The sequence below is a fragment of the Cebus imitator genome, unplaced genomic scaffold (genome assembly GCF_001604975.1).
Source record: "Cebus imitator isolate Cc_AM_T3 unplaced genomic scaffold, Cebus_imitator-1.0 Scaffold205, whole genome shotgun sequence".
Taxonomy (NCBI): domain Eukaryota; kingdom Metazoa; phylum Chordata; class Mammalia; order Primates; family Cebidae; genus Cebus; species Cebus imitator.
In genome coordinates this window covers 3,008,667-3,020,437 of record NW_016107520.1, presented here as the reverse complement: position 1 = coordinate 3,020,437, position 11,771 = coordinate 3,008,667, and the positions used below count along the sequence as shown (strand labels likewise).

The following is an 11,771-nucleotide window of genomic DNA, read 5'->3' as shown; positions in this document are numbered from 1 at the left end:
AAAAAAAAAAAAAAAAATCACAACTTACTCCCTCCCACACCCCCCAAAAAACAGGAACCTTAGTAAACATTAGTCCTTATCAGAGTTTAATTTAGCTAAAAATATAGTCTTGCAGTATACCTGGGAGTTCAATATGGTAGTTATTTATAGTATTAGCATGAGACTATTTAGACAGAACCTTTTTTTTTCCTACGAAAAATTCCATGCATTTCATAAGGAGAATAAAAATCACAACATTATCTGATGCCATTAAATCACATCTTAGACTTTTAAAGAGTCCTTCTGAGACCTGGAATGAGAACAAGCGTGGACTTTAAGCATGAAAATGTCAAGTGAGCCAAAGCTGATATTAGACACTTGTAAAGGTTAGCAGCTTGTCTTAAATAATTGTTTCCATTTTTCCAGATGCTGCTGAGATATATTTCATAAAAAGTATCAATGCATATGGAGCAACACTGGGCTCAGAGGATTTTGAAACCCTGAGCACCATTGCAGAATTTTGCAAATGGCTTGTCCAAAATGGCAAAAAACAGGTAAATATAATCAGTGCATAAACAGAATTGCTAATTTGTTTATTAGATCACAATAGCATTTTTGATCTTATAATTCAGATGCTGGAGATCAGATAAGTCCTAGATAAAACTAGGCAAGAAAAACATTGTTTCATTATTTGTTAGCATTAAAGGATTTTTTTTTTTTTCAAATTGGTTTCATTCTTTTGATGAAACTGAGCAACTCTCTCCAACAAGGTTTAGTTTATACTCGAAAACTGCACAGTAGGCTCAAAATATTTTAGAGGGAATAGATATTGATGGCAAAAGAACACGTGCAGCTGTATGTTTGCTTCTAACAATTCTCTATCAACTTTTTTTTTTTTTTGAGACAAGGTCTCTCTCTGTCACCCAGCCTGTTGTGCAGTGGGGCGATCTCGGCTCATTGCAACTACTGCCTCTTGGGTTCAAGTGATTTGCCGGCCTCAGCCTCCCGAGTAGCTGGGATTACAGGCATGCACCACCATGCCCAGCTAATTTTTTGTATTTTTAGTAGAGATGGGATTTTGCCATGTTGGCCAGGCTGGCCTTGAACTCCTGACCTCAGGTTATCGGCCCATCCCAGCCTCCCACAGTGCTAGGATTACAGGCGTGAGCCACCATGCCCCACCAGCATTGCCTTTCTTGTTTGAAATGTTATAGCTATATTTTGTTGTGTAATGTTATGGTTCCCTTTCTGTAAAATGTTATTTTTAGTGATCTAAATAAAGCCTGTCTTGTTTGGAGAAAAAAATAAAATAAAACTAGGAATACTAGACAGGGCCTAGGTGGCTTAGAATATTAGTAAAAAAAAAAAAATTTTTCTTGTATCTTGATACATGAGATCCTTCAAATCCAGGACATGTGTAATCTCTGGCTTTAAATTTAATATTTTAAGTCAAAATTGGCTTCCATCTTTGGATCTAGCTACCAGTTCTTTTCTTTTGCAGTACAGTAGTGGTTTTCTCTTGATCTTGAGCTTTTTATTAGCCACAATTTTGTTTTCACATTAAAAAACGTTATAGAAAATAATTGTTATTGCTGACCTTTTTACTTAGAAGTCCCAGGAGTCTAAGCTATCACTCAAAACCTTTTGACCTAACCTTTATATATTCAGTGCAGCATGAACACAGTGAAGACTTTGGTTGTCATAAGATCCCACATGAATTTATCTGACCAAGCCAACTTTATAATTCCTCAGGCAAGTGAGAAATATGGATATATTTGGCATGGTCTTATTGGCCATGTAAAAACCAGTTTAAGAGTATAGAGTTATAGGCACATAAGTAAAAATTTTTTTCCAGGAATGAAGAAAAGTTTGTTTTTTATATCATATCTAAACATTTTTATAAATGATGACATTTTCTTCATTTCAATTGTAATTGCCATTTGTAAATACAAAAATCTTATAAAGATTTGCAACCTGTTTTCTGTGGCCATGGTATTTTCTGTTGGTTCAGAACTTTTTCTTTTCTGAGATAGAATCACTCTGTCACCCAGACTGGAGTGCAGTGGCACCACCTCAGCTCACTGCAACCTCCTTCTCCCAGGTTCAAGCGTTTTTTGTGCCTCCGCCTCCTGGAATAGCTGGGATTACAGGCGCCTTCCACTACACCTGGCTAATTTTTGTGTTTTTGGTAGAAACGGGTTTCACCATGTTGGTCAGGCTGGTCTTGGACTCCTGACCTCAAGTGATCTGCCCACTTTGGCCTCCCAAGTGCTAAGATTATAGGCGTGAGCCATCATGCTCCGCTGGTGCAGAAGATTAACATGAGATCCAATTGCCATGGGTTGATCTAATAATTAATTTTCTTTTCAAAGATGTGAAAATACTTTGCCAGAATGTTTATATTCTGGTGCAGTGAATACCATGACCTAGTTTGTGATAAACCACCAATATCACCACCAGTACCAATGCCTGATAATTTTCCACTTCTAACCAAGTACTTCCTAGTATACCAAGCTCCTGGACAAAGCCGCCAAAGGACCCGAGTGCCAGGTGGCTCCAAATCTAAACATAAGCAGGACTATGGACAGGTCAGCTTTACCGTTAAGAAGGAAGTGCCATAAGAGCAGGAATTTTTGTTTTGTTCATTGCAATGTCCTCAAAGCCTGAAACAGTAACTGACACATAGAAGGTGCCCAGTAACTTTTGAATGAAGCTGCTGAATTTTATAACACATTTCCCATATTTAAAAGTAGCTTGATCTCCCACTTCTAAGCTTCATGTGAGGCTGTAGCCCTGTCCTAGAAGACCATAACAGAAACTTGCAAGACTTGGGAATTGTCCCCATGGAATACACACACACACACACACAGACACACACACACACACACACACACACACACACACACACACACACATTTTGGTAAACAGTTTAATCTGCCATGTATAAAAAATAAAACCCATTCATCTGGAACCACCATCTTCCAATGATTCATTAAAATGACAAAACACGGTGGCTCACATCTGTAATCCCAGCACTTTGGGAGGGTAAGGCAGGAGGATTGCTTGACCAAAACACTGAGGGGTTTGAGACCAACCTGGGGAACATAGCGAGACCTTGTCTCTACCAAAAAATTAAAGAATTGGCCAGGTGCAGTGTTGCATCCCTGTGGTCCCAGCTACATGGGAGGCTGAGGCAGGAGGATTGTTTGAGCTTGGGAGGTTGAGTCTTCAGTGAGCAGTGATTGCACCCCTGCACTCCAGCTTGGGTGACAGAGACCCTGTCTCAAAAACAAACAAAATCAGAGAAAAGAGGAAAGGTACCCCTTATATGTTCTCTAGGGCTTTTAGAAAATATGAAGATGCTCCTCTGGACACATACATGCAAATCTACAAGCAAGGCGATACTGTCGAAATCAAGGGAATAGGCACTGTCCAAAAGGGAATGCCCCCAAGTGTTCCCACAGAGACAGCCTGCATTGTTATCCAGCCAGCTGTTTGTGTTGTAAACCCAAGATTTTTGACAAGATTCTTAGCAGCAGAATGAATGCATGTTTGAAGCATATTCAGCACTCTAAGAGCTGGGATAGCCTCCTGAAACTTCTGAAATAGAATGGTCAGAAAAAGAAGGAAGTCAGAGAAATAGGTCCCTGGGTTCACCTGAAATGCCAGCCTGCTTCACCCAGCGAAGCACACTGTGAGAACTAATGGGAAGGAGCCTGAGCTGCTGGAACCTGTTTCCTGAATAGCTAGATTAACTTAGTTTTTTAATTGCAATATTTTAATATTATAAAAAGTAAAAAATAGTAGATTCTAAGTTAAATCTGCATTTAAAACACCTTTTAATTATGAAAGAAATGAAGCCTATATGTTAAAATTAGCTATATGTTTAAACACAGTTGGTCACCTGAAATTTTTTATTATAATTTTATAAATATTTATTTCTTCAAAATGTGATAAATACTGTTTATAATTAAATAATAAATAATTAAATGAAATGTTTATAATATTGGAAAGAATTTTTAAATTATTTTGAGTTTCTGACCTCAGTATTACAGTTAAGTAAAAATTATGCTGTTAAGTTATTATGTATAGGCAGTGAGTGACGATTAAATTCTTTTTTGAGAAAACGTTTTTTTTTTTAAAGAATCTCCTAGCATCTATCAATGACATAATATCAAGTTAAAAGGCAAAAGAGAAGTGGTGCTTCACTTTTGAGAAAGAAGCTCCAGCTTCCTTCTCTCTTGCATTAAGCACCTGTCTCCTGAAAGTGTTATTGACACTCATGTATACTTCTCTGTACCTGGATTTCCTCAATTATAAAATGGGATTTTAGAACTAAAAATACCAAAATATACTAATATTAAAGGCTCAAAATAGGTTTTTCTTTTTCTTTTTTCCTACATAATTGACCATAATTTATGAGGTGCTCAAATATACATAGATACTTATTCCTAATGGACAAGATCCACATTAGATGGAGAAAACAACTTGGTGCACCTATGTCTGTTTTTTTTTTTTTTTTTTTGCATTTTAGGTTTTGGGGTACATGTGAAGAACATGCAAGATTGTTGCATAGGTACACACATGGCAGTGTGATTTGCTGCCTTCCTCCCCTTCTCCTATATCTGGCATTTCTCCCCATGCTATCTCTCCCCACCTCCCCCCTCTCCCGTCCCTCCCCTATTTCCCCCCCAACAGTGCTCAGTGTATTGTGCTCCCCTCCCTGTGTCCATGTGTTCTCATTGTTCAACACCCGCCTATGAGTGAGAACATGCAGTGTTTGATTTTCTGCTCTTGTGTCAGTTTGCTGAGAATGATGGTTTCCAGGTTCATCCATGTCCCTAAAAAGGACACGAACTCATCATTTTTGATGGCTGCATAATATTCCATGGTGTATATGTACCACAATTTCCCTGTCCAGTCTATCATCGATGGGCATTTGGGTTGGTTCCAGGTCTTTGCTATTGTAAACAGTGCTGCAATGAACATTCGTGTGCATGTGTCCTTATAGTAGAATGATTTATAATCCTTTGGATATATACCCAGTAATGAGATTGCTGGGTCAAATGAAATTTCTATTTCTAGGTCCTTAAGGAATCGCCACACTGTCTTCCACAATGGTTAAACTAATTTACACTCCCACCAACAGTGTAAAAGTGTTCCTATTTCTACACATCCTCTCCAGCATCTGTTGTCTCCAGATTTTTTAATGATCGCCATTCTAACTGGCGTGAGATGGTATCTCAATGTAGTTTTGATTTGCATTTCTCTAATGACCAGTGATGATGAGCATTTTTTCATATGTTTGTTGGCCTCATGTATGTCTTCTTTTGTAAAGTGTCTGTTCATATCCTTCACCCACTTTTGAATGGGCTTGTTTGTTTTTTTCTTGTGTATCTGTTTTAGTTCTTTGTAAATTCTGGATATCAGCCCTTTGTCAGATGGGTAGACTGTAAAAATGTTTTCCCATTCTGTTGGTTGCCGATTCACTCTAATGACTGTTTCTTTTGTCATGCAGAAGCTGTGGAGTTTGATTAGGTCCCATTTGTCTATTTTGGCTTTTGTTGCCAGTGCTTTTGGTGTTTTGGTCATGAAGTCCTGGCCTACACCTATGTCCTGAATGGTTTTGCCTAGATTTTCTTCTAGGGTTTTTATGGTGTTAGGTCTTATGTTTAAGTCTTTAATCCACCTGGAGTTAGTTTTAGTGTAAGATGTCAGGAAGGGGTCCAGTTTCTGCTTTCTGCACGTGGCTAGCCAGTTTTCCCAACACCATTTATTAAACAGGGAATCCTTTCCCCATTGCTTGTTTTTGTCAGGTTTGTCAAAGATCGGATTGTTGTAGATGTGTTGGGTTGCCTCCAAGGCCTCTGTTCTGTTCCATTGGTCTATATCTCTGTTTTGGTAGCAGTACCATGCTGTTTTGATTACTGTACCCTTGTAGTATAGTTTGAAGTCTGGTAGTGCGATGCCTCCTGCTTTGTTCTTTTTGCTTAGAATTGACTTGGCTATGTGGGCTCTCTTTTGGTTCCATATGAAGTTTAAGGTGTTTTTTTCCAGTTCTGTGAAGAAGGTCATTGGTAGCTTGATGGGAATAGCGTTGAATCTGTAAATTACTTTGGGCAGTATGGCCATTTTCACAATATTGATTCTTCCTAACCATGAACATGGAATGTTTCTCCATCTGTTTGCGTCCTCTCTGATTTCCTTGAGCAGTGGCTTGTAGTTCTCCTTGAAGAGGTCCTTTATGTTCCTTGTTAGTTGTATTCCTAGGTATTTTATTCTCTTTGTAGCAATTGTGAATGGCAGTTCATTCTTGATTTGGCTCTCTTTAAGTCTGTTATTGGCATATAGGAATGCTTGTGATTTTTGCACATTGATTTTGTATCCTGAGACTTTGCTGAAGTTGCTTATCAGTTTCAGGAGATTTTGGGCTGAGAGACGATGGGGTCTTCTAGATATACAATCATGTCGTCTGCACATAGAGACAATTTGACTTCCTCCTTTCCTATTTGAATACCCTTTATTTCTTTTTCTTGCCTGATTGCTCTGGCTAGAACTTCCAATACTATATTGAATAGGAGTGGTGAGAGAGGGCATCCTTGTCTAATGCCAGATATCAAAGGGAATGCTTCCAGTTTTTTGCCCATTCAGTATGATATTGGCTGTTGGTTTGTTGTAAATAGCTTTTATTACTTTGAGATACGTTCCGTCAATACCTAGCTTATTGAGGGTTTTTAGCATAAAGAGCTGTTGAATTTTGTCAAAGGCCTTCTCTGCATCTATTGAGATTATCATGTGGTTTTTATCTTTGGTTCTGTTTATGTGGTGAATTATGTTTTTAGACCTGCGTATGTTGAACCAGCCTTGCAACCCTGGGATGAATCCTACTTGATCGTGATGGATAAGCTTTTTGATGTGCTGTTCCAATCGGTTTGCCAGTATTTTATTTAAGATTTTTGCATCTATGTTCATCATGGATATTGGCCTGAAGTTTTCTTTTCTTGTTGAGTCTCTGCTGGGTTTTGGTATCAGGATGATGTTGATCTCATAAAATGATTTGGCAAGGATTCTCTCTTTTTGGATTGTTTGGAATACTTTCAGAAGGAGTGGTACCAGCTCATCTTTGTATGTCTGGTAGAATTTGGCTGTGAACCCATCTGGACCTGGGCTTTTTTTGGTTGGTAGACTATTAATTGCTGCCTCAACTTCAGCCCTTTTTATTTGTCAATTCAGGTTTATGACTTCTTCTGGGTTTAGGTTTTGGAGGGTGCAAGTGTCCAGGAATGTATCCATTTCTTCCAGGTTTACTAGTTTATGTGCATAGAGTTGTTTGTAATAATCTCTGATGATTGTTTGAATTTCTGTGGATCAGTGGTGATATCCCCTTTATCGTTTTTTATTGCGTCTATTTGGTTATTCTCTCTTTTCTTTCTTATTAATCTGGCTAGTGGTCTGTCTATTTTGTTGATCTTTTCAAAAAACCAGCTCTGGATTTACTGATTTTGTGAAGGGTTTTTTGTGTCTCTATCTCCTTCAGTTCTGCTCTGATCTTAGTTATTTCTTGTCTTCTGCTAGGTTTTGAGTTTTTTTGATCTTGCTCCTCTAGCTCTTTCAGTTTTGATGCTAGAGTTTCAATTTTAGATCTCTCCTTGCTTCTCATGTGGGCACTTATTGCTAGATATTTTCCTTTAGAGACTACTTTAAATGTGTCCCAGAGATTCTGGTATGTTTTGTCTTCGTTCTCGTTGGTTTCGAAGAACATCTTTATTTCTGCCTTCATTTCATTGTTTATACAGTCAACATTCAAGAGCCAGTTGTTCAGTTTCCAGGAAGCTGTGCGGTTCTGAGTTAGTTTCTGCATTCTGAGTTCTAACACGATTGCACTGTGGTCTAAGATACTGTTTGTTATGATTTCTGTTCTTTTGCATTTGCTGAGGAGTGATTTATTTCCAATTATGTGGTCAATTTTAGAGTAGGTGTGATGTGGTGCTGAGAATAATGTATATTCTGTGGATTTGGGGTGGAGAGTTCTGTAAATGTCTATTAGGTTTGCTTGTTCCACGTCTGTGTTCAGGTCCTGGATATCCGTGTTAATTTTCTGTCTGGTTGATCTATCTAATATGACAATGGGGTGTTAAAGTCTCCCACTATTATTGTGTGGGAGTCTAAGTCTCTTTGTAAGTCATTAAGAACTTGCCTTATGTATCTGGGTGCTCCTGTATTGGGGGCATATATATTTAGGATCTTTAGTTCTTCTTGTTGCATTGATCCTTTTACCATTATGTAATGTCCTTCTTTGTCTCTTTTGATCTTTGTTGCTTTAAAGTCTATTTATCAGAGATGAGAATTGCAGCTCTTGCTTTTTTTGGCTCTCCATTTGCTTGGTAAATCTTCCTCCATCCCTTTATTTTGAGCCTTTGTGTATCCTTGCATGTAAGATGGGTTTCCTGGATACAGCACACCGATGGGTTTTGGCTTTTTATCCAATTTGCCAGTCTGTGTCTTTTGATTGGGTCATTTAGTCCATTTACATTTAGGGATAATATTGTTATGTTTGAATTTGATACTGCCATTTTGATGCTAGCTGGCTGTTTTGTTCGTTAGTTGATGCAGATTCTTGATTGTGTTGATGCTCTTTACCATTTGGTATGTTTTTGGAGTGGCTGGTACTGGTTGTTCCTTTCTATGTGTAGAGCCTCTTTCAGGACCTCTTGTAAAGCAGGTCTGGTGGTGATGAAATCTCTGAGTACTTGCTTGTTCGCAAAGGATTTTATTTTTCCTTTACTTATGAAGCTTAGTTTGGCTGGATAGGAGATTCTGGGTTGAAAGTTCTTTTCTTTAAGGATGTTTAATATTGGCCCCCGCTCTCTTTTGGCTTGTAGGGTTTCTGCTGAGAGATCTGCTGTGAGTCTGATGGGCTTCCCTTTGTGGGTAACCCGACCTTTCTCTCTGGCTGCCCTTAGCATTTTCTCCTTCCTTTCAACCCTGGTGAATCTGACGATTATGTGCCTTGGGGTTGCTCTTCTTGAGGAATATCTTTGTGGTGTTCTCTGTATTTTCTGGACTTGAATATTGGCCTGCCTTGCTATGTTGGGGAAGTTTTCCTGGATAATATCCTGAAGAGTATTTTCCAGCTTGGATTCATTCTCTTCGTCACATTCAGGTACACCTATCAGATGTAGATTAGGTCTTTTCACATAGTCCCATATTTCTTGGAGACTTTGTTCATTCCTTTTTATCCTTTTTTCTCTATTCTTGTCTTCTCGTTTTATTTCATTGAGTTGATCTTAAATCTCTGATATCCTTTCTTCCACTTGGTCAGTTTGGCTGTTGAAACTTGTGTATGCTTCGCGAAGTTCTCGTGTTGTGTTTTTCAGCTCCATCAATTCACTTATATTCCTCTCTATGTTGTCCATTCTCGTTAGCATTTCATCAAATCTTTTTTCAAGGTTCTTAGTTTCTTTGCATTGGGTTAGAACATGTTCTTTTAGCTCACTGTAATTTCTTATTATCCACCTTCTGAAGTCTGATTCTGTCATTTCATCACACTTATTTTCCATCCAGCCTTGTTTCCTTGCTGGTGAGGAGTTGTGATCTCTTGTAGGAGGAGTGGTGTTCTGGTTTCGGGTGTTTTCATCCTTTTTCGCTAGTTTCTTCCCATCTTTGTGGGTTTATCCACCTGTTGTCTTTGTAGTTACTGACTTTCAGATTGGGTCTCTGAGTGAACTTCCAGTTTGTGGATGCTGAAGTTACTTCTTTTTCTTAGCTTAGCTTCCACAAGTCTGGCCCCTCTGCTGTAGGACTGCTGAGGTCCACTCCAGGCCCTGCTTGCCTGGGGATCACCTGCAGCAGCTGCAAAACAGTAAGGGTTTCTACCAGTTTCTTCTTCTGCTGTCTTTGTCCCAGAAGGATGTCCACCAAATGTCGGTCTGTTCTCTCCTTTATGAGGTGACTCTTTGGATATACAGGGATCAGGGAGCTGCTTGAGGAGACAGCCTGTCCTTTATTGGAGCTCAAGTCCTGAGCTGTGAGCTCCGTTGTTCATTCAGAGTTGCTGGGCAGGTACGTTTAGGTCTGCTGCAGCAGAACTCATAAACTCCCCCCCTCTTTTTTATTTTTCCCAGGTGCTCTGTCCCCAGGAGTTAGGGCTTTATTTATGAGTTTCCATTGTGCTGCTGCCCTTTTTTTTTTCTTTCAGGGCTGCCCTGCCCAGCGAGGAGGCAGCCTAGTCACTGTCTGCCTGCGGGGGCTTTGCTGAGCTGCTGTTGGCTCCGCCCAGCTGCGGTGTGATCTTCTCTGCAGTCCTGTTTATATGGGTATAGTTAGAACTGCCTTGGCAATGGTGGCCCAACTCTGTTATGGCGGACTCTCTCTGTAGTGGCAGGTTGCCTCGGCAACAGTGGGTTGCCTCAGCAATGGGCGGCTGTCTCAGCGATGGTCAGACTGCCTCCATAGTGGTGGAGTGTCTCAGTAATGGCTGATGCCCCTCCCCCACAGAGCCGTACTATCCCAGGTTCAGCTGTGCTTGCTGTGAAACTCTCAACCCATAGCGTTTTCAATTACTGTTTTTGTGTGTGTGGGGGGGTGGGTGGGACCAGCCAAGCCTGATCACCTGGCTCCCTGACTTAGAGTCGTTTTTTGTTGTTGTTGTTGAACGATCAACTCTCTCCCAGTGTCCCAGTTGCCTGTTGAAAAGACGCTGAGATCTCCCGTGCCGTGACTCACTGAGCCGGCTGAAACAGCAGCGCTGAGATTCCTGGTGTTTTTTTTGCCTAGGAATCTTCTGGCCTGGCTCGCTATTTCAGATGAATGGACGACTCTGCCATCTCAGAGCTCCAATCGCCAGCTAAGAGGGCACCGGGACCAGTGTATTTTGTATGGAGAACCGCCGCGCCAGGGTGCCGCAAAGCAGCCCCACGGGCCGAAACAGCTGCGCCGGCCAAAACAGCTGTGCTGGCGACCCGTGGGGCTCCTCCGCCTGGGAATCTCCTGGTCTGTGGGCAATAAAAATCCGTCTGGAAATGCAGCATCCACTCATCCTCTGCACTTTCACTGGGAGCTGCAATCCTGAGCTGTTCCTAGTCTGCCATCTTCCTAGTCTCTTGCTAGATTAACTTAAAGGAGAAGAGAGAAGACTGAAATAAATAAAATCAGAAATGAAAGAAGAGACATTAAACTGATGTCACAACAATTAAAAGGATTATAAGAGACTACTATGAATTAATATTGCCAGTTCTTTTCCAACTCCACCATTTTCTGGAAGAGGAGGACACACTTCCAAACTCTTTATGCGGCCAACATTACTCTGATATCAAAGCCATAAAAAGATACTACAAGAACACTATAGTTTAATATCCCTGATACATACAGATGCAAAAATTCTTAACAAAACACTAGCAAACCAGATTTAACAGCACATTAAAAGTGTCATACGCCATCACCAAGTGGGACTTATCCCTGGGATGTTAGAATGGTTCAGCATATGAAAATCAATCAATGAGATTATCACCTTAAACAGAATGAAGGATAAAAATAATATATTACTCCGAGATGCAGAAAAAGCATTTGACAAAATTCAACACCTTTACACGATTTAAGAAAAAAACACACACTGGGGTCTGTTGGGGGGAAGTAGGGGAGGGACAGCAGGGGTTGGGGAGTTGGGAAGAGATAGCATAGGGAGAAATGCCAGATATAGTTGATGGGGAGGAAGGCAGCAAATCACACTGCCATGTGTGTACCTATGCAACAATCTTGCATGTTCTTCACATGTACCCCAAAACCTAAAAAAA

At 40.1% G+C, this 11,771-nt stretch overlaps 1 protein-coding gene across 1 annotated transcript in view; it reads left to right on the top strand.

Annotated features, from left to right (window-relative positions):
- Positions 1-11,771, top strand: part of TTC23L (tetratricopeptide repeat domain 23 like) — a 73,373-nt gene that overhangs the window by 45,714 nt on the left and 15,888 nt on the right. Inside the window, exon 9 of the mRNA XM_017548288.2 lies at positions 406-533. Within this exon, the coding sequence (XP_017403777.1) occupies positions 406-533 (128 nt within the window). The remainder of the gene's footprint in view (positions 1-405; positions 534-11,771) is intronic.